This window comes from Salvia splendens, chromosome 15 (assembly GCF_004379255.2).
Source record: "Salvia splendens isolate huo1 chromosome 15, SspV2, whole genome shotgun sequence".
In the NCBI taxonomy this organism is placed as follows: domain Eukaryota; kingdom Viridiplantae; phylum Streptophyta; class Magnoliopsida; order Lamiales; family Lamiaceae; genus Salvia; species Salvia splendens.
In genome coordinates, this window is record NC_056046.1 from 5,894,358 (window position 1) to 5,915,015 (window position 20,658).

Genomic DNA, 20,658 nt, shown 5'->3' on the forward strand with positions numbered 1-20,658 from the left:
ATGGAATATATATATACATACCTAAAAGTGCCCATGATATTGTTCTAAGTTTTTATATTTAAATCTAATTTTGCATAAATCAAAACCATATAACCGCTCAAACACAAACCCCTTTAAATCTCTAATGTTGTCCGTATATATACTTCTTTTTTTATTAATTTTCTCCAACTGATGTTTTTTGGAAATTTTTGGTTGGTGATTGACTATTGATTTTTTCGATAATAGTATGATGATAATTCGATTAATTTCTTATTTTTAAATAGTGTCAACTGTCAAACATGGTGAATTTTTGGAAGTGGAAATGGAATATTTAGTGTTTGGAAAGTTGAATCAAACCATGATCCTGTTTGTGCTCTTGTGACCGATTTCACATGGTCCAAACCTATAATAGTCCGCTTCTTACGTTTTCCAGCCTCAGTTTTTTTTTTCCAATTCAGACTCGATTTTGGTTGACCACACATTCATTCCTTATAGTCAATTATAAGTTACAGCTAATTCTTATGCAATTCAAATCTAATATTAGAAAAACTTTCAATTCTAAACCATAATTGTGAATTGAATAGAAAAAAGATTTTAGCAACTTGTGATTAATGATTAATGCTGAAGAGTACACGTGTTACAGCAATAGGCCTGCTTTTGGCATATTACACAGAAAAAAATTCAAGAAATTATGGGTAGGAGTTAAAGTATATAATGATGGTCCAGGGAGGGGGGTTTCTAGAGAAATATTGTTGAAATTGATCATTTATATTTGAGAAAAATCAAAATAGTGATTTAAGATACCATTTTTTAATTTATCGACATCAGTGGGTGACCCTCCTGGGTAGAGGTTGTGAATTAGAACTTTCATGTGTTTAATAGAGGAATTTGCTTATTGTGAATCAAAATCTTGAGCTATATGGACTTTTCTATTGTACTACAATAAAACTATGACAACAGAATGATTGAACATAACATGGGCTTGTTAATTTGGCCTTTCTGTTATTAGTCTTTTTTGAAATATTTTAGATGGTCAAAATGTAGTTAACCCAAATTCATTATTATTTCCATGAAAGTCACAATCCTCAATCCATTTTGGGTTGTAGAATCTTTTTGACAATATAGATCAATCAGAAATGCGTCAATTAGTTTTTTCCATTCATGTACGCGCATATCATTATTTTATTCTAGCACATTACAATGAAAAAATAATTAGTACTGTACTAGGAAAAAACAGTTCTATCTTCCAAGTGCCTAAGAGAAATATACAATGCTTTAAGTTGATTCTGTTTTTTTTATGTTAGGCGGTGGGTCTGGGCCTAGGGCTTGATTCACAAATCTAGCCTAGTTACACCAGTGCATAGACAACTAGAAGAATTCCATTTATAAAAAATAATCTTAATAATGAAATATATACTCTTTCAGTCCGTCATTAGGAGTCTCATTTATGGGGGCACGAGTTTTAACAAAATGTTAAAAAAAGTCAGTGGCAAAAAGTTAATGAAATATGGGTCCCACTTGAATATATTAGTTTTAAATGAAATGTGAGTGTAATGAGTTAATAGAAGATGAGACCATATTACCATTTATGGTGAAAGTGAACCGGGACTCCTATTCGTTGACGAACTAAAATGGAAAAACGAGACTCCTGTTCGCGGACAAAGGGAGTATATTTTAATATGACATTGATAAAAATAATCTTAACAGTGAGGCTCGTTCAGTATCATAGAATTGGACCTGCAAATTTGGATTTGAGCTTTCAATTCCAAATTCAATGGTTGGTACCACAAAATATTTGAATTTGAAATTGAATTACAATTTCAATTCCTCTCAATTCCACAATTTGAATTTCATATCAAAGGTAGATAATTAGAATTCCAAATTATTATAAATTTAGGCACTTTCACACACTATACATACACTGTACTACACACTGCACACTTACTTCTTACCAAATCCTTCAAATTCAAAATTCCTTATATAATTTTTACCGAACAAGTGATTTGAAATTGAACTATAGCTCAATTCCTTTAAATTTAATTCCGTAGAATTCTAATTCCAATTCAATTCTAAATTCGTGTACCAAAAGGACCCCAACCAAAAATGATGAAATATATATATATACACGTGGAAGAAGTAATATAGAGAAGAGAAGCCTGCAAATCCACCTGCTAATTCTCCATTTCAACATCTCATGCAACCAGCCACGTACAAAATCAATCCCACTACAATTCCGTTCATCTCCCTCTATATAAGGAGTACATAACATAACAACCTCCATCAAGCAAACAAAATCTCACTCAGTGTTTAAAATGGCCAAGTTCACTCTCTCTCTTCTCCCTCTCCTTCTCCTCTTGGCCTCCACTACCGCGGTGGAGATTCTGAACCCCAGCAGCCGCTGTAGTCGCGAGATCGACCGGCAGAGGCTGAGCTCTTGCCGCCAGTATCTGAAAGAGGGCAGCCGGTTCGACTGGACGCGCCAGGACGAGAGCCGTGCCCGCGGTTGGCGCGAGGCGTTCCCGCGGTGCTGCGATGAGCTTGAGCGGATTAATCAGCAGTGCCGCTGCGAAGCTGTCAAGCAGGTCTAGTAAATCATTTTATTAAATTAGTTGTGGGATTAAATCACTAATATCGCACATAAATGAAATTGAATTTATTTTGTATGAATTGCGCAGGTGGTGAGGGAACATCAATCAGCAGGAATACAAGGGCAGCAGATGAGGGAGATGATGCAGACGGCACAAAGTTTGCCTAGTCTGTGTCGCATTTCACCTCAGTATTGTGACAACATACGAGAAAGTACTACTCCGTTTTAGATAGTTATAATGTGTAATCAACCGTTTAATTAAAATAAAACCCTGTTTTCATCTGGATCAATCATACTAGAAGAGATTAATTTTAATATAGTAAAATATTTTTTGTTACAGTTCTCTAACAAATGAAAAAAGAAACACCACGCCCACAATCGCTTGATTAGAAGTCAAGCGCCTTATCCATATAAACATATTAGTATAATATAGTAGTATGAATATGAACATAGATAAAACTTCAATTGTCAATTTAAATGAATTATATATACATAAGATTAGTTAGCCACCCTAGCAAGTGTCATTGACAAACCATATGAGTTAGGTTCAATTAATTTGTAGGTGGGTGAGTATAGCGCAGCACAAAAGTTTAGCGATTTACTAGTAGGTAATTAAGGGATATCCGTTATAGCAAAGCGGCGCTAGTGCAATACATGTAATAAATCTTCGCTACACAGATCTAACTTTTATTTCTGCACAAAATGCATATTTGCCTAACTTAGTTAATTTATTTCATTTATATTATGTATTATTCCAAGTGGAATAAATGAAATGACTACTTTAATATATTTAAAAATTAAAAGTACTCACTCTTACTATTTTGATTCAAAAGGCAACTAATAACCAAATCCACGAACAACTTTATTTTTGTTGTGATTTCACTATCTTGATTGTGAATTACTCTATTTGAAAGGCAATTTACTACTACCAAACTCAGTCTTTTATCGTGAATTATCCTAAAAGTCTAAAACTAACCTTAATAATCAAGTCCTAAATTCGCCAATAAAAAGAACAAAAAATACTCTTAGCCAACAAGTTGCTATTTTTTCTTTGCAATATGAATAATAGGAGTATTAGCTATTTTAATACTAATACTAAATATGAGTACTAATAAATAAATCAAAATAAAATATAAAGTTATCATTTACTATTACTCTAGTACTATACTCCCACCGTTCCATAATAGTGAAGTCATTTTATCATTTTGCTACGTTTCATAATAGTAGTGTCATTTCTTTTTTTTTAGTAAAAGTCAACACATTTTCCTGACTTACTTTACTCTCTCTTACTTTATTCTTTCTTCATCTATCTACCTTTTTTCATTTCCTACTTTATGCTTCTTTTACTTAACTCAGTTAACACAATTTTTTCTTAAATCTTGTGCCAAAAAGAACTAATATGGAACGGAGAGAGTACTATTTTCTAGACCCCACTTACTTGACGTGTACGCCTGAAGACCTAGGACCGAAGTCTAATATTCTTTAACACGGATTGCAACTCGTTCAACCCACTTACTCTATTTTATGTCTAAGTATCGATGTACCTTAGCATATTTATTAGTATTAAATTACTGGTTAATTAACGTCCTAATTTAACTAGGATTTAATATCTAAACTTACGAGATCAAAATGTAAATAATTTTAAGAAAAATCTACATAAAACATGTTAAGTGTTAATTAGTTGGACAAATTTTTCGAACTCCAATTTCACAAATCAACTGAATTTAACAGTTCATACATTGATTCTACACACTTCTAAAAGAGGAGTACTCCCTCCGTCTCACTCAAGATGGTCACATTTTTTAGTGGCACAGGATTTTAGGAACTGTGATTAGGTGGAATAAAATAGAGAGGAAAAAAGTAGTTAAATATTTTAATGAAGAGAGAGGAGAGATAATGTTATTTCTAAAATTGAAAAATAACCATCATGATTGGGACAAATAAAAAAGGAAGATGACCATCTTGAATGGGACGGAGGGAGTACTATATTATTCTACTACTACTACTTGTATTTGTTAAATTCTTGAGCTTTTGTAGGGTTACGAGATAAAATGAGTTTTGTGTATTCCTATGATTAATTTAATCCCAGACAAATCTGATTCTAATTTATCACATATTGAATCTCCAAGTATATTGTTTCACAAACCGAATGCTAGCTTATAGAATTTTTTTAGTAAATACAAAATTATCAAGCAATTAATTTTGGCCCACGCTGAAGATATTCGATAACTCGGAGTGAAAATCATCGCCACACATTCTCTTATCACATATTCACATCATGACCTGAATACGATTGACTCAGTCCTTGAATTCTCTAATCTTTTCCTAGACACAAATGACAAATCTATGTTCAATTAGAATTTCAGACACAAATAATTTGCTAAGGGAGTAATATTGATAACAAGATGAATAATTATACAAGAACAACATACACTAATCATTCAACTAGACAACAAATAAACAAGAGAAGTAAATAAAAATATACAAACAATTTACTCTGTTCAGCGGCAAATGCAATGGCGACGAAGAATCAATCATGGCTGAAAATGGTGAAGCTGCACATCCGCAGCCTTGAGCGGCACATACTCCCCAAGATACGCCCCGAGATGATCCGCCAGCAACGACTTATCAATATTCTGATGATGATACGATTTACAAACAAAGTAGATAATCGTCTGCGCAATCAGCCCAAACAGCATCAACACCGACAGCAACACCAAGCACACGATCCCATACCCGACCCGATCCGCAACCCCGCCCTCCCCCTGCACCACCAGCATCTCAAACATCAGCTGTATCGCGAAGAAGCAAACCCCAATCACCATGAACACGGCAAACGCCACCCCCATCTTCCCCTTGATCAGATCCTGGCTCTTCGTCATCGCGTTGATCCCGTAGCTCTCCTCCAGCACCGACACCACCGTCGCCACGTGCCAGATGATCGTGATGTATAGAAATCCGATCAGGTAAGCGGCCGCAAAGGCGATCAGAAACAGAGGCCCGATTATATCGATCTGGCCTAATAAAATTGCACCGACGATTAGGACGACGAGGGAGACGACGTTGTAGGCGAAGACGATGACGAAATTCCAGATGAAGGTGACCATGAGGCGCTTCCAGACGCGGGGGACGACGCTAACGACGGTGGGGAGGGAGAGGTCGCGGGAGGTGTAGATGCAGGCGACGGTGTAGACGACGGCGGAGGTGGAGAGGAGGGCGAGGACGATGAAGAAGAGGAAGTAGCCGAGTTTGAAGAGGAAGAAGGTGGTGAGCTCGGAGGAGAGGAGGGCGTTGAGGCGGTCGTAGGAGCTGGTGCCCTCGGGGGTCTGGTCGAGGATGAATTCGTTGTGCATGATTTTGGTGAAGAGGAGCTCCGAGATCTCGATGTGGGCGAGGTAGATGAAGGAGAGGGGGATGATTAGGGCTACCGTGATTTGGGCGAAGATCTTCTTCCATGACGACACTATGTTGCACGATTCCTGTAGGATGCCGAAGAACCCTAGGAATTGGATTTCTTCCTGCTCTCTATCCATGGCGGATTTCTCCTGCGGATTTGGGAGATTTGGGAAATTGTGAGGGGAAGAAATTGAAACCTTGGAAATGGGAATGAGAGGCATTGACTTGACTTATTGGAGAGTGGTGTTTGGGTCGGTGCCATTGGTCAAATTTGGAACACAGGTTTTTTTTTCTTATTGGTTAATTTCTACGTAACATTATTTTGACGACGGATTTATGGCTAATCTATTTCATGATAGTTTTAAATAGATATGCTTCTAGAGGCCTAATATTAATAGGAGTAATAAATTTTTTTGGACAATTGGTTCCTCCTACCCTTTTATTGGATTATTTTAAAATTTTAAAAATTTTAGTTTGAGTTTTGATGGGTCATCTTATTTAACTATATGTGGCAGCAACATTTTGTTTGTATAGTAGTTTTATTTTTCTACCTAGTAGAAGTATACAAAGATATAATTGCTCCGAACAGATAAAGTCGAAATTATGAACTACCCTACATAACAAATCACAAATGTCACTATTTGGATATCTCACTCATAGCTATATTTAAGAATATTATAATATGAGGAGAGTATTACATTTGCATATAAAAAATCTCTAGGTCATTTTCAGAGTTTGGACTTTTATCACTGAAAATTGAAATTTTAATTTTTTAGACTCCGGGAAAATGAATTGCACTTTTTAAGTTTCTAGAGAATGAAAAATATTACCATAGATAATTTTTTTCAATTTTGCCTCGGAAATACATTTTCCGTCCATATGGAGTATATATATAGTACTATAAATGTATTACTTCCTCCGTCCCCTAAAAATAAAAACATTTGAAAACGACACGAATTTTAATGCAAAAATTGGTTGTGTAAAAGAGAGATAGAAAGAAAAGTGTGTTAGTGAAAAATAAATCTCACCCCATTAGAGAAAAAAGAATTTTCCTAAAAATAAAAGTTTTTATTTTTTAGGAGACGAACTAAAAATAAAATAATTTCTATTTTTAGGAGACTGAGTGAGTCCTATATAAGAGAAGGTATGACGTGATGTGTGACATTTAAATAGGAGTACACATTTGACTTAGATATGAATTTTAAAAATTAGTAAGTAAAGAAAAATGAATTGAAAAGTTTATGAAATATGAGACTCACTATTAGTTTTATATTGAAATATGAGTGATATGAGTTAATAGAAGGTGAGACCTACTAACCATTTTATAGTAAAAGTGAAAATTTCTAACTCTTATTATGGGAAAAATTAAAATGACAAAAGTGAACTCTTATGGTGAGACGAATGAAGTATAAGATGTCGAATATAACCTTCAAAGCCAAAAAAGCACAATTACAAAAGAGCAAACCTATTGAAGCAATTCTTTGACACCGAAATTAAGAAGTAAATAGTCAATGAGTTAAGTAAAGTAATAATAATGTACGAAGAGATAATAAAGTAGATAAATAATGAAACTATGGAAGAAAATACACTAGGAGTGAGTAAGAGATAATAGAATAAGACAGATTAAGTGGATGTTTAGTTTGTTTAAAAAATAATCATGAAATGTAGTATTTAATTGAGTTGTTCAATTATTTTAGTTGGAGGGTGTGTCTATGATAAATTATCACATAATTATCCATTTAGAATTGAGTTATGAAATTTAATCTCATAAACCAAACACAATAATAGTTAATTTCAAGATATAATAATCTTGCAAACCAAACGGCTCCAACTGTATTAATTTTTGATAAAAATGGACATAAATAATTTTTAACAAGACAATCTAAAGAAAAAAAATCATTGATATAATAAACGGATGCAATTGGCAAACTATAAGTGGTAGTTTTTTAAGATAATGAAAGGTAAAAAAATAGAAATAGTACTTAGTAATTTTTATAATAAGGTGACATTTTTGTGCATCACCACTAAATAATGTCAATTTGATCACGCAACTTTATAATTGATTAAGGATAACTAGGAGTAGTAGTCTAAATCACCTCACACTTCTCATTTTCACTGTTTCGGAAAAATAAAATTAAAATCAATAACAAGACCAAAGTTCTACAAATTTTAATCTAATTTTAACTCTATCATGGAGTAGTAGTGAGTTGATTGCAGTAGTGAAACAAAGCGTAGCCTGCGCTCCTCTTCTGCCTCGATCGCGATCATCCACTACTCCATCTCCGTTTGCCCGCCTCGCCCCAAATCACTAAGTAAGCCTTGCCTAATTGCTCGAAAATGTATGATTTTCAGCTTCTTTTTTTTTCCGATTCCGTTGAGATATTATTCGATTCATTGTAGTCAATACGTAAAGCTGAAGTTACAAAGACAAGTTCTTCGTGAAAAATTGAACTTCTGATGACAAAAATAACATATTGAATTATATTCGGATTTCTAGAAACAATTTGATAACGGCTGAAGAGGACAATTGAATTAATATTCCTTCCGAGCAAAGTATAGACACGAATACCAGTTTCCAGAGGTAAAACGTTGTCTCTGTATCCCTATGATCCTGTTTGGTAGCGTATGAGTTTGTTATGTTTAGATTGGCACGCCAGCTGCTCGACTAAATGCCCCTAAGAGTGAAAAAAAGTTACATTGGTTTTTGGGGTCTGAGCTCTTCTTATAATTGCTATATATGGAATTTTCGCTCAGTTACATGGAGTATTGAAAGTTTGCTATACATATCTGCAGCCATGGAAGAAGACATGTCCAGTTCGCTTAGGCGGATGTCGATGAGAACTCGTAAGGTTGCCCCAAAAATGGCTGCAGCCCTTGCCAGCAGTGACAATCGGACTCAGGTCTATGTCGTTTTAGTTTCTTGTATGTTACTTCTTCAGTGTTTGTATATCATAGTATCAATTTTGTTTATATCCTTTTGGAGCGTGGCCTTGTTATTAAAAATCCAGTTCTGAAGAATAATGCTGCAGGCAATGCTTGCACGTCTTGAAGCTCTGGAAAATGATAATGCTGGATTCGAGACTGTGCAAGTTGATGATGATGACGAAGCCTCACTTGATGATGATGATCAAGGTCAAATGTTTTATAGTTTTTTCAACATACAATTCTAACCCAAGCATTCATAAAACAAACACCTAAAGAATGCCATTTTCTCCCGATTTACTATAACAAGAATCATGCCAATTGTCATTTCTGATAACTGCAAACTTATAAGTGTCGATATATTGTTTGCTTTGGCTCAGTTTGCAGTCACTGTTTGTGCTCTCCCCCTTTGCATGGACTCATTTTAGTTTGTAATGAAAAAAGATGAAGTAGCTATATCGGTTATGCATAAAAACATGTGGCAATGAAAACTGCCTAGTGAGTATTTTAAGAAAGTTCACATGCATCTATCTAGTCATATACTTATTTGCCTAAACTAGTAGTGGTAAGCGCTGAGTTGTATAGTGGCCATGGGACATCCACTGGTGCTTCACTTTCTGATGAGTCATTTGTGCTCGCATATGTACATATAATAACTCCTACTTGGATTGAGAAGCCAATTTTGCATGCTGGATAAGAATCTGTAACCTAAAGATCAACTTATCTTGCTGCACAGAGTGCCTAATTGACTGCGAATATAGATGTGTCATATTATACCTGAGAGTTAGCTAAGAATATACACTTCTTTGTCTGTTTAGGAGTAAATTGTTTATGTAACCGGAGTTGTTTACATGAAAAAAATTTCTGATTAACAATGGGTCCTGTCCTGATTCTAGTTATTTTACAATAGGCCATTTGACCACAATGCTATTTTTTCTATCAAATCTTCTTTCAATGATGGACCCCCACCTTGCAAGAAGAGTAATAATTGTCTGATAGTAGTTTCAGCCCAGGACCCTGCTAGAGTAAGCTATGGTTGTATTATTCTGTAATAAACAACCATGGCCTTCAGTTGTTTCATCTGAAAAATTCAGCCAATTACTCATAACGTCAAACGTGGCATTATGCAGCATATCAGAAGAAGCAATCCAGAAGCACAAAGCGAAAAACACGTCAAGCTAAAGCACTTGAAAATGCTAAGAAGGCACCAAGAACATTCATTGAGCTCTTGCTAGAGGTAAGGGCTAATGGCACTTAGATATTGTTTGCCTTTTGCTTCTACTCAGATAATCAGTTGCTGCAACTCCATATCAATCATCATAACCTATTTTAAATGGGTGTTGGGAATTAGGCCAACTTGGAATCGTTGCCTCCCCATGTACCCTCGTATCTGAGAGCAGCCGTGGGACCTCCAAGCTCCACCGCCCGTCGCCATTTCTGCACAGTATGTGGGTTTTCCGCAAACTATACGTGCCTCCAGTGTGGGATGCGGTTCTGCACGATCAAGTGCCAGAATATCCATAACGATACTCGTTGTTTGAAGTTTGTTGCTTGAGGGTGAAGGGCTTCACAAGGTTATTAGAGATGCCATTTCAACTAGTAGTAAAGAACATTCTCATTTGCACTGTGTAAGAAAGTGAGGGGCAAAGCATAGCACTGAATTCTAATGTTAGAATTGTGAAAGTTACGCATTACTGCGATTCCTTTGAGATATATTCGGTTGTTTACATGTCAAATTCATACTTCGCTTCCAACTCAACTTGGGCTACTGGATGAATCGATTACACAATTACATTTACAACTAAGGGAACCTTATCTTTATTATAGGTTGATATACACACCAATTAATATTTCTTTCCAGGGACGGAGCCAGAAATTCTATATTTGTGGGGCAAAATTTCATACAAAGACATTTTAAGGATTTTAGAAGGGGCATTTATAAAGGTATTTCAAAAAGATTTTAAAAATAATTATCAAAATAGCACAAATGAAATTTTTTGAGGTGAGGCATTTGCCCCTTGTAGGATGCATGTACATCCGTTCCCGTTTCTTTCATTTATGTATTTAGTCTTTCCGGGAGTAGTCAATTGCTAACTAATTAGCAATCACAAATTAAGATCAAATTTTAGCCATTAGATTAGGAGATCTAGTAGTTCAAATAATGTCATTAATGTGAATTCTCTCTCATCAAAATCTATCTTAAAATTTTAAATTTACATAATTCTCTTGATTTAAATTATTTTTTACAAAAAATATATCAAATTAAAGATAATTAAATAAGGATTCCAACGAGATCTCAATTGCATATGTTCCGACGATATTCGGGTGATGAAATTTGATCAATTATATTTCAATTTTCGTATATGTTGACAAGCAAATTTTATCAATAAATGCAAAAAAAATCTCAATATAATGTATGCAAAATCTCAATATAGTGTAGGTAAAATATCAATAAAATTGTATTGATATTTTCTTATATTTGTGTTGATATTCACATGTCATATTTGATATTTGTAATACACTATGTTGATATAAAAAAACACCAACGAAAATTATCATATGATAACATAATGACGATATTACCCTTTTGTTTATATTTTGTCTACTATTTATTGATATTTTTTTTATTCAATCTCAACCTTTAATTTTTAGATCAAAGGGTTCATATTCAGTCTCAATTTGGGATTAAGGTGATAAACACAGTAGAAGACGACCCTAGTTTTTCTTTTCCAAAATTTCGACCCTTTTACAGTACGAGCAAGAAACATGAGTGGGGAATGATTGGAACCTCAAGAAACATGAGTGGGGAATGATTGGAACCTCTAATATTTTATGCCAAACTAGCCTCAAATGGGACCACAAAGATATAATAAAAGTCATTAGTTGCCTAAGAGGAAAATAATTCAATCACAAGCTAGTAGTACACTTGTACTACAGTGTTTTCAATTATTTTTAGGGGACGATTATGAAAGTGACTCATCCACGTCAAGTTAAAATATAGAAGGAAAATTTGTTGAGATATGAATACATCATTTGGGAATAGTGGTGCGGTATTGTCAATTAGGCGAGGAGCAGTCCTACATATAACTGCGAGAACAAGACCACACCTCAATTCCGAATCAAAACTCCCACTTCTCTCGTCACTCTTCCTCTCTACTACTACTTCGCGCGCAGCAAGCGCCACTGCTTCAATGTCTTACCACAAACAGCTAGCCGCCGCCAAGAAAGCGGCATCTGTAGCTGCTCGTTTGTGCCAGGTCAATCTCCTCGTTCCCTTCTTTCATTGCTGAATTATTGAAGTACCTTGATTGATTATTCACGAATTTGAGTGTTTGTTTGTTTGTGTTTCAAAATTAGGATGAGATGAGGTAAATTAGGATTGAACTTTAGATCGGATAAACTGGTTATTTGCAGTGATTATATGCTTCCTGATATTTACACATTGTTACATGAATCTCTCACTTCACTCAGTAACTGGAATCGGTGCACAACTATAATGAAGCTTGCACCTCAATGAGGCTTCTAATGTCAGCATTGCAACTAATATGTAACTAAGATATGCTATTGTGTTTCATTCAATAGAAGGTGCAAACGGCTTTGCTGCAATCTGATGTTCAGTCAAAGTCTGACAAAAGTCCTGTCACCGTGGCTGATTATGGTATGTTTTTGCAATTTCAATTGCTCTATCTTGGCTACTGCTCTTGCATTTTTCTAGGGTAATAATTTAGCTGTGTGATCACGCTATTGGTGCCCTTCCTTTCGCCTCCTTTATCATCTATATTTGCATTATACACATATATGCATCTGAGTTTCTGCCTGTTTTTGGATGTAGAAGTTCTACAAGGCTAATAGTCCCACCATTAGTGACTTGTTTCTCTATTTGACATCTGATTTCTTCATAAGCATCCTTCTGAAGTCAAAATAAGATATGGATATGAACTATGGAAAATTTTCTGATTTATTCTTCTACTTATATGACAAGTCTTTTCTTACATATATAAGTATTTGTTTCTCATGAAACTTAGCTGTCATGGGGTTGGTTTCTTTGTCTGAACTACTTCCTTAAGGTGATTTCAAGTAATTTCTTATGATCGTTCGTCAATTGAAGATGCAAGTCTATATCATTTTGCTGTTGCTGTCATGAATTAGTTAATGCTGGAATTTTACCTACCTTGAGCTTATATTTCTGCAGGTTCACAGGCTATTGTTAGCTTAATTTTGGAGAAAGAGTTGACGGCTATTCCATTATCATTAGTAGCTGAAGAGGTAATCTCTATTTTTCTGAGCTTGGCTAAGTTCCCCTTCCCTGCCATCTGAGACCTTCCTCTTAATATGGTTTTGAGTATTCTAGGACTCTGGAGACCTTAGGAAAGAAGAATCCAGAGAAACACTGCATCGCATAACAGAGCTTGTAAATGATACATTTGCTAGTGATGGAACGATCAACATATCAACTGTCTCTGAGGAAGACGTGCTCAATGCCATTGACACTGGAAAATCTGAAGGGGGTCCTCATGGTCAGCATTGGGTTCTGGATCCAATTGATGGCACTAAAGGGTAAATATGTATGAAAAATCTAATAGCTGAGTTATTCCGTAGCTCTGTTATTCCTGGACTAGGCTAATTTTGATGGCACACCTATGTTGACATTCAAAAGCATGTCGGTCTTAGAACATAGACTCCCTTAAGATTTGTTGGATCGGTGAGTAGAATTAAATTTTTAGGCGAAACAGTAATGATTAGGACAAAAACTAGTGAAAGGTGTTGGGTAGAGTGCATAGAGATCATGCATAATTTTTGCCCTTCCATCTCCTTAAACTAACTGGATTAGTATTTACTGCTGTTTCCTGGTAATGCAGATTCGTAAGGGGCCAACAATATGCTATCGCATTAGCCTTATTAGATGAAGGAAAAGTTGTGCTGGGAGTTCTAGCATGTCCCAATCTACCATTATCATCTATTGCAAAAAGCGATTTCAGCAGTTCTGAAGATAAAGTTGGTTGTCTCTTTTTCGCCGAAGTTGGTGGTGGAACTTACATGCAAAGTTTAGATGGCACCCCACCAACAAAGGTGAGCTTCTCTTTAACCCTGTCGATCAAAAACTTTATTCTGATGGATAAGTTCCCTATTGCTGTCAGGTACATGTCAGTACTAATGAAAACCCAGAAGAAGCATCCTTCTTTGAATCTTATGAAGCTGCACATTCTTCCCACGGCTTATCTAGCTTGATAGCATCGGTATTACTCTGTGGATTTCTCTATTGTACCTGCAATGTATTTCAAATCACCTAATTTGGTTTTTCGTTCACAGAAACTTGGTGTTAAAGCACCACCTGTTAGGATAGATAGCCAAGCAAAATATGGTGCTTTGTCTAGAGGAGATGGATCAATATATCTGCGGTTCCCTCGCAGAGGTTATGTTGAGAAGATATGGGATCATGCAGCTGGATACATAGTCGTTGCAGGTTGGTACATGTTTATGAAACTGTGTGTTTAGAACCTGATCAGCGCTAAATCATATCTTTGCATCTTTTGTACTCCGTAAAAGATTATTCTCTTGTATGCTCAAATTAATTAAACCATCTGCCTCCATCTCTGGCGAACCTCATAAAGTTTTGGCATGCACGAAACCTACTAACAAGCAGTCTGAATCATGTTGAGTGGGAGAATATAGTGTTGTGCAGTGGAGCTAGGCGTATGATTATATTTTACATGATGATTAAGTGTTAGTACTTCTTTTTGTGGAAATTTCAGAATTGATACTATAACTTGAAGAAAGTGCTTGTTAAATATTGTTTGGTCTTAACATTGCTACAGCTATGTTCACTTGTCTTTGCTTGCCCAGTAAGAAGTGGGGAGAACACATTGGATCCAACCCAAATGAGATCCATTGAAAGATGTTTGACGAAATGGTTTAGAAACTGTTATCTTGAACTTGTTTTGACACAGTTATGAATGTTTGATTTTGCAGAAGCTGGAGGTGTAGTCAATGATGCTGGTGGGAAACCTCTGGACTTCTCAAAGGGAAGATATCTTGATCTGGACACAGGAATAGTTGTTACGAACCAACAATTGATGCCGGCTCTCTTGAAGGCTGTCCAGGAGTCCATCAGCGAGAAAGCCTCGTCCCTGTGATTCACAGACTCGACATCTATAGAGTTGAGCTCAATAAATTTAGCAGCAGGAAGATATGTTTTCTTTCTTAATCCAGTGAGAGAAAATATAGAACAGGCCGCTATCATGGTTATATACATTCTTTAATTTGTGCATGCACTAAAATCTAAAAATTTCATTTACTTTTAAGTACTAGTATTATTTTTCATGAGTCTGTCATCTCATATTTTTTTCAATTATTATTTCTTATAATTTGCAATTATATTGTATTTATAGTATATTCCAATAAGTTTATAATTGATTTTATTTTAAGAGGGATACTTCGTTGTTTTCATGGAGCATTAGTTAATAGTAATGTTTATGTTTTTGTAAATAGGTGTGCAAAATAAATGTAAAGTACTCCGTATAAGGGATATGTGTTCAAAAGAAGCACAAAAGGGTGTTGAAATTTTGAAATAAGTTCTTTAAATGATACTCCCTCCGTCCCGGAATAGGAGTCCGATTTTTTATGGTACGGGTTTTAAGAAATGTAAAGAAAAGTGGGTTGAATAAGTTAGTAAAATATGAGTCCACATAAATATATTAGTTTTATAGCAGAATGTGAGTGGAATAAGATGGTGAAGTATGAGATCTAAACAAAATGTAAAAGTGAAATAGAACTCTTTTTGTGGAACGGGCAAAAATGGCAAAACAAAACTCTTATTGTGGGATAGATGGAGTATAGTTTTAGTTCATTTCAATACTATTCGAGGAAACATTGTTTGAATTCCGGATGATTTTTTATAATCCTTATGAGATTCAAATCGTGGGCATGTAGAGTTGTAATAGAATTCCATTAGGAATAAGTAGATCCACAAACTCAGTAAAGGATGCGCTAATGCTTGAAGATTACTACCTATAACTGAAAATGAGTATAGTCCCTTTGATGCCTTTGAACAGTTTGTCGAAGCGACTTCTCTTGATCGCTGAGGTTGGAAGGCGGAAAATCATATACGTCTCTGAAAATTTCTCCTAGATCCGGTTTCTCCATCTTCTCTGCAACTTGAATTGCATCCAGCACCTGAAACATTCACCCACAACACTAAACTGGATATGTGAATCACTATAGAGCATCAAACTAAGCGTTGTCTTCCATGACGACAGAGGCTGCTCTACTCGTTTGGAACCTAGCTCGACCAAATCTTACCTCCTGACGAGCCCTGTCCCTGAGTTCTGTGTCCGACTCACAACTCCACCAGCCTTGTATCTCAAGCCATTTCCTAAATCTAGCAACGGGATCTTGAACTGCTCTCCACCATTCTATCTCTTCAATCGGGCGATATTTAGAGGAATCGTCTGATGTAGAGTGGTGTCCTGCTCGGTAAGTGAGGGCCTGCAGATACACGGCCAACTCAACTCCAAACAACACAAATAGGAAAAGAAAACAATAAAAAGTTACAGTTTATAATCAAGTTTTGAAACCTCAATCAGCACAGGTCTAGATTCAGAAATTGCCATTTTACGGGCCATATGAACCGCACTGAACACAGCTAGGGCATCATTACCGTCTACACGAATGCTACGGATTCCATAAGCTTGACCTCTAACAACAATGCCATCACCTGCAGAAGAATTAATGATTTCATTTAGAGTTAAATAATTTCTTGATTAATTTGTATATATCCGTATGCTATTTATCGATGCATACTTCGAAACTGATCACTAACAGGGGTGCTGATTGCCCATCCATTGTTTCGGCAAAAAAGAATAACAGGTGCCTCCAAAACAGCAGCAAAATTCATTGCAGCATGAAAATCCCCCTAAAGATTATCAACAAAACAACCAATAACACAATTCAGAAAATCATTTCGTTATTTTATTTCAAAGCCTTTTTTAGTTTCGGCTAATCTCTGTGGCATGAAGAGACGTGAGCGTATATTTACCGTGCTAGTGCCTCCATCTCCGAAATAAGTGATTGTACATGCGTCCCTACCTTCCATCTTTAACGAATAAGCAGCACCAACGGCATGGGGAATTTGAGTACTACGAAATAATTACCACATTGATTCATAAGCTGAACAAAGATAGCAATGTCATCAACATCGACAGTAGACAAGATATTATGTCTTACGCAACTGTTGAAGCCACTGTGAAATAATTGTGCTTCTTGGATCCATAATGTGCCGGCATCTGCCTCCCTTTACAATTGTCGCCTACATTTCCAAAACATTGGTTTGCAAGGTCTTGAAGCCCAAATCCCCTCCAAAGTAAAACTCCGGCCTCCCTGTACTGCACAGGCCGTACTCCTCATATTGCACGTATAAACAGCAGCAAAAATACGAATATTCGAGAATTAAAAGCTCTCTCTGTCTCCACACACACTCACACATTCACGATTTGGGGAAAACGATGACATAAAATTGTATCACTTGGGACTACTTTTAACCTGAGGGAAGACAAAATCATCCATGCTGAGTGCAGCTGCGGACGCAATGTTTATGGCTTCTTCTCCCGCTGCTGTAACATAGAACGATATCCTTCCTTGTCTTTGGGCTTCATAGAAGATGGTATCGACAGTTTGAAGCATAACCATCTCTTTATACATCTTCACAGCAATGTCCTTGTCTATCTGATCACGTTAATGATCATAAACAATACTTCACGTTCACGGATGCATTTTTCAGCAATGAGGTTATAAATCTAGAGCAAAATTTGACATAATCAGACAGTAGACCTCTACAAAATCGCTGGTTAGCAGGTGTCCGCTTTCATCAAGAACTCGGTAGCAATTAATCCTTTCTTCGGGAAGATCTGATATGAATTTCAGCTCAGGGGTGAACTTAACCATTCCTCCAGGGAAATTCAGTGCCTAGTAATTTTTTTCAGAGAATGAAACTTTATCAATACATATAGAAGTGAATCACTCCATATACAAGTGACACAAGCATTCAACAACCCCAAATTAAAGAACAGTAAAATTTACCTCAACAGTCACAATCTCCAGAAATACAAAATTATGAAGTTTTAAATGTATTGACCTACATCATAACTAAGCATCATATTCATATTCGATTCTTCTTCAGTCAAATCATATGCTACTACTACTAATTACATGAATATTCAAACTTTTCAAGAAAATCCCTAATCACATGTCTTTATCACATGAATATTCAAACCATTTAAGAAAATTAAAACAATTGGCATATCATCCATGAAGAATTAATTGAATAATACAAACAAAAACTATAGTGTTATAAGTAAAAACCTGAGAATCGGCAGTGTTGTTGATAGAAGCCAAGTTCTCAGCTTTAACAGACCCAAAACGACGAGAGGCGAAAAGGGAGGGAGCTGCATATGGGGTTTTTCCATGTTCAGGTGAAAGTGGAGGATTTTGGGAGAAACAAGAAGCGATTGAGCTGAGGCTAATCATCCCCAGAGAACATATTTTTTGTTTGAAATGGGGCAATAATTTGCCAGATTTTGATAGGTAGAGGGCCATTGAAGCGAGACTTGAAGGTGATTTCAAGGGAGAGAGCAAGATGAATACGCTTTAAATTGTTGATGAACTTCGATTTTTTAGCTAAACTCCAAAGACTAAAGACTAAAGAGTCGATAGCTATTTCTAAATTTGTGTTGAGTGAAGTAGATTTGCTTGCCACGTGAGATTCATGTTAATTAGATTTAATTATTCATTAAAATTGCTGTTAGTATTGCATATGTTGATCTAGTGGCATGTAATTAATTATATTATTCTTCAAAGATATTGTTTGATTTACGAGATAAAATAATACTAAGATACAATTTAAAATTGAACTGTGAAATTATTTTAGTCATAGGGGGTTAGCTATGACTAATTATCTCATGATTATCCATCTAGGATTGAATTGTGGAATTGAATCTCATAAACCAAACACACTACATATTTAATTCGAGATATAATCTTGCAAACCGAACACCCTTAAAGGAAACAATTATTGAACAAGTTATGGGATTGTTTTTTATTTTAATTTTAACATATGATCCAATTTGTACTATTTAAACTGTTGAAATCGTTTGAAATCAGTACATTAATAGTAGTAGTATGAAATTTACAACTCTTAATTCATGACTATCCTCAGAAGTGTGGTGAGTGACACATGATAAGACAAAAAAAGTTTGGAATTGAAGTTGATTAGAAAGTCATCGTAATTCATGACATATTGACATTGATTCGCATTCAAAAACTAAAGACGTGAGAAAGTTTAGGAACATGTGGCACTCTTTCACTGGGTGCCACTTAATTATTACTATATTATTTATAATTTATAAATATTAATATTATTAGATATCTCTCGTTTTCTCATGAGTTTCTACATACTTCGTTATGAAGTATATAAATTAACAAAAAAAATACTCATTATTTAGAGATTTTTCAAAATAAAATAATTACTAGTACTAAACTAATTTAGGTCTGTAGATGTCACTAACGGAGTAAAAATAGGATAACGATTGTTTGTATCGTACACGTGGAATAGAGATACTAAGGCCACCCGCGTGGAATAGAGATAATAAGGTCACTCGCAACGCGTCACGCGGGTGGTCCGTAATCCGTCACGCCGGGACGAGACGGCGGCGTGACGCGTTGCAGCGTCTCATCTCGTCCACAGCCCGCCGAAACGGATGGAGAGACGTCTCGCCACGCGTCAGCACAACGTGGCGCGCTCCGGCGCCATGCGTGACGCCCACTCGCCGGCCCGCGAGTGAGCATCGTCACGCTGACATAATAAATCATTTTTTTAAAAAAATCGAATTAAAAAAATAAAAAAATAAAAAAATGAGCGGTAATATTACAGTTTTTTTTTACTCTATAAATACTCATAATTCATCCTCATTTCACACACAAATACACATCTATTCTTCCCAAATCATCTCCATTTCCTCTCTAATTTTCATCTAACCTCTCATCACAAAATGTCCGGAGACGGAAACTCTGGCGGTGGCGGCTCCGGCGGGTTCGACATCAATGCCTTCGGCGACTGGGGGCATGTACAATGTCCTGGGTGGTGGTCCCGGTTCGTCGACGCCGGGCACCCAGGGTTCGTCAACGCCGGGGGGTACCAAACACCCCATTTTGATGTGGATGCATACGCCCGTCCCTCTGCCCCGAGGTATTCGCAGGGATTATCCCAAATTCGGGATGATTATTCCGCTGAACCCACTCCGGAAGAAGGCCGAGGCAGTGGAAGCTGCAGGGCGGAGGTGGAGGCGGGCGAGGAGGAGGAGGGGGAGGATCTAGGCCGACATCCGTACAGCCCCAAAGAAACGCTGGCGGTGTACAACGCCTGGATCAGCGTCTCGTACGATCATATCGTCGGGAATCAACAATCCCGGAAGTGCTTCTGGGAAAAGGTCACCGAGACCTACAACGAGATTAAGCCGAAGGGGTCCCGCCGCCGCACATTTAAGATGCTCCGCGCTCACTTTGACCGAGTCGACAGAGAGGTCAAAAAATTATGCTCCATCTACAAGAGTGAGGCGGCTCATTACCAAAGCGGAGCCACGAGAGCCGACATTCTGAGGTCGACTTTGCGAGTCTACTTCGACGACACTGACAAACAATTCAAACATGTTGATGTTTAGGAGGTCGTCAAAGACGAGGAAAGGTGGGTCGGCGGTGTCCGGTCCAGCTCGGGCTCGACCTCG

At 36.5% G+C, this 20,658-nt stretch overlaps 5 protein-coding genes across 9 annotated transcripts; 3 read left to right on the top strand and 2 right to left on the bottom strand.

The window, feature by feature from the left end:
* The first annotated feature begins 2,150 nt into the window (after positions 1–2,150).
* Positions 2,151–2,845, top strand: LOC121768113 (2S albumin seed storage protein-like). The gene is made up of 2 exons (XM_042164488.1): positions 2,151–2,561; positions 2,655–2,845. Exons 1-2 carry the CDS (start codon positions 2,292–2,294, stop codon positions 2,793–2,795), a joined length of 411 nt encoding a protein of 136 aa, XP_042020422.1. The 5' UTR covers positions 2,151–2,291; the 3' UTR covers positions 2,796–2,845.
* A 2,255-nt stretch (positions 2,846–5,100) lies between these two features.
* On the bottom strand, positions 5,101–6,183 carry LOC121766622. Its single transcript, XM_042162906.1, has one exon. The coding sequence runs from the start codon at positions 6,181–6,183 to the stop codon at positions 5,101–5,103; it is 1,083 nt and encodes a 360-aa protein (XP_042018840.1).
* A 1,885-nt stretch (positions 6,184–8,068) lies between these two features.
* LOC121769494 (SWR1 complex subunit 6-like) lies at positions 8,069–10,597 on the top strand. Of its 4 annotated transcripts, none has more exons than XM_042166320.1 (6): positions 8,069–8,301; positions 8,460–8,543; positions 8,756–8,862; positions 8,992–9,094; positions 10,015–10,121; positions 10,236–10,597. In XM_042166320.1, exons 3-6 carry the CDS (start codon positions 8,758–8,760, stop codon positions 10,437–10,439), a joined length of 519 nt encoding a protein of 172 aa, XP_042022254.1. In that variant the 5' UTR covers positions 8,069–8,301; positions 8,460–8,543; positions 8,756–8,757; the 3' UTR covers positions 10,440–10,597. The 4 variants fall into 4 exon arrangements, with proteins under 4 accessions (XP_042022254.1, XP_042022253.1, XP_042022255.1 ...); XM_042166319.1 differs by having other exon boundaries at positions 8,069–8,274; XM_042166321.1 differs by lacking the exon at positions 8,460–8,543.
* A 1,305-nt stretch (positions 10,598–11,902) lies between these two features.
* Positions 11,903–15,208, top strand: LOC121768751 (SAL1 phosphatase-like). Its single transcript, XM_042165295.1, has 8 exons — positions 11,903–12,141; positions 12,467–12,542; positions 13,077–13,150; positions 13,236–13,441; positions 13,744–13,954; positions 14,023–14,121; positions 14,195–14,348; positions 14,855–15,208. The coding sequence occupies exons 1-8, from the start codon at positions 11,905–11,907 to the stop codon at positions 15,016–15,018; spliced, it is 1,221 nt and encodes a 406-aa protein (XP_042021229.1). The 5' UTR covers positions 11,903–11,904; the 3' UTR covers positions 15,019–15,208.
* On the bottom strand, positions 14,878–18,575 carry LOC121768750 (2-oxoisovalerate dehydrogenase subunit alpha 2, mitochondrial-like). Of its 2 annotated transcripts, XM_042165294.1 has the most exons (10): positions 18,242–18,575; positions 17,711–17,845; positions 17,423–17,605; positions 17,108–17,265; positions 16,920–17,019; positions 16,685–16,796; positions 16,459–16,598; positions 16,184–16,369; positions 15,893–16,057; positions 14,878–15,012 (listed from the first exon to the last, which is right to left on the bottom strand). In XM_042165294.1, the coding sequence occupies exons 1-9, from the start codon at positions 18,473–18,475 to the stop codon at positions 15,893–15,895; spliced, it is 1,413 nt and encodes a 470-aa protein (XP_042021228.1). In that variant the 5' UTR covers positions 18,476–18,575; the 3' UTR covers positions 14,878–15,012. The 2 variants fall into 2 exon arrangements, with proteins under 2 accessions (XP_042021228.1, XP_042021226.1); XM_042165292.1 differs by lacking the exon at positions 14,878–15,012 and having other exon boundaries at positions 15,812–16,057.
* Between the last annotated feature and the right edge of the window lie 2,083 nt (positions 18,576–20,658).

What these genes read in the sequence shown, in the direction of transcription:
- LOC121769494 (XM_042166320.1), top strand. Translation starts at nt 8,758, where the DNA reads ATGGAAGAAGACATGTCCAGTTCGCTTAGGCGGATGTCGATGAGAACT. An exon ending in ACTTGATGATGATGATCAAG is followed by an intron (nt 9,095 to 10,014) that starts GTCAAATGTTTT and finishes GGCATTATGCAG; the next exon opens with CATATCAGAAGAAGCAATCC. An exon ending in TCATTGAGCTCTTGCTAGAG is followed by an intron (nt 10,122 to 10,235) that starts GTAAGGGCTAAT and finishes GTTGGGAATTAG; the next exon opens with GCCAACTTGGAATCGTTGCC.
- LOC121768750 (XM_042165294.1), bottom strand. Translation starts at nt 18,475, where the DNA reads ATGGCCCTCTACCTATCAAAATCTGGCAAATTATTGCCCCATTTCAAA. An exon ending in TAACCAGCGATTTTGTAGAG is followed by an intron (nt 17,606 to 17,710) that starts GTCTACTGTCTG and finishes TAACGTGATCAG; the next exon opens with ATAGACAAGGACATTGCTGT. An exon ending in TGTTAGTGATCAGTTTCGAA is followed by an intron (nt 16,599 to 16,684) that starts GTATGCATCGAT and finishes ATTCTTCTGCAG; the next exon opens with GTGATGGCATTGTTGTTAGA.
- LOC121766622 (XM_042162906.1), bottom strand. Translation starts at nt 6,183, where the DNA reads ATGCCTCTCATTCCCATTTCCAAGGTTTCAATTTCTTCCCCTCACAAT.
- LOC121768113 (XM_042164488.1), top strand. Translation starts at nt 2,292, where the DNA reads ATGGCCAAGTTCACTCTCTCTCTTCTCCCTCTCCTTCTCCTCTTGGCC. An exon ending in GCTGCGAAGCTGTCAAGCAG is followed by an intron (nt 2,562 to 2,654) that starts GTCTAGTAAATC and finishes TGAATTGCGCAG; the next exon opens with GTGGTGAGGGAACATCAATC.
- LOC121768751 (XM_042165295.1), top strand. Translation starts at nt 11,905, where the DNA reads ATGAATACATCATTTGGGAATAGTGGTGCGGTATTGTCAATTAGGCGA. An exon ending in TGTCACCGTGGCTGATTATG is followed by an intron (nt 12,543 to 13,076) that starts GTATGTTTTTGC and finishes ATATTTCTGCAG; the next exon opens with GTTCACAGGCTATTGTTAGC. An exon ending in TGGATACATAGTCGTTGCAG is followed by an intron (nt 14,349 to 14,854) that starts GTTGGTACATGT and finishes TTGATTTTGCAG; the next exon opens with AAGCTGGAGGTGTAGTCAAT.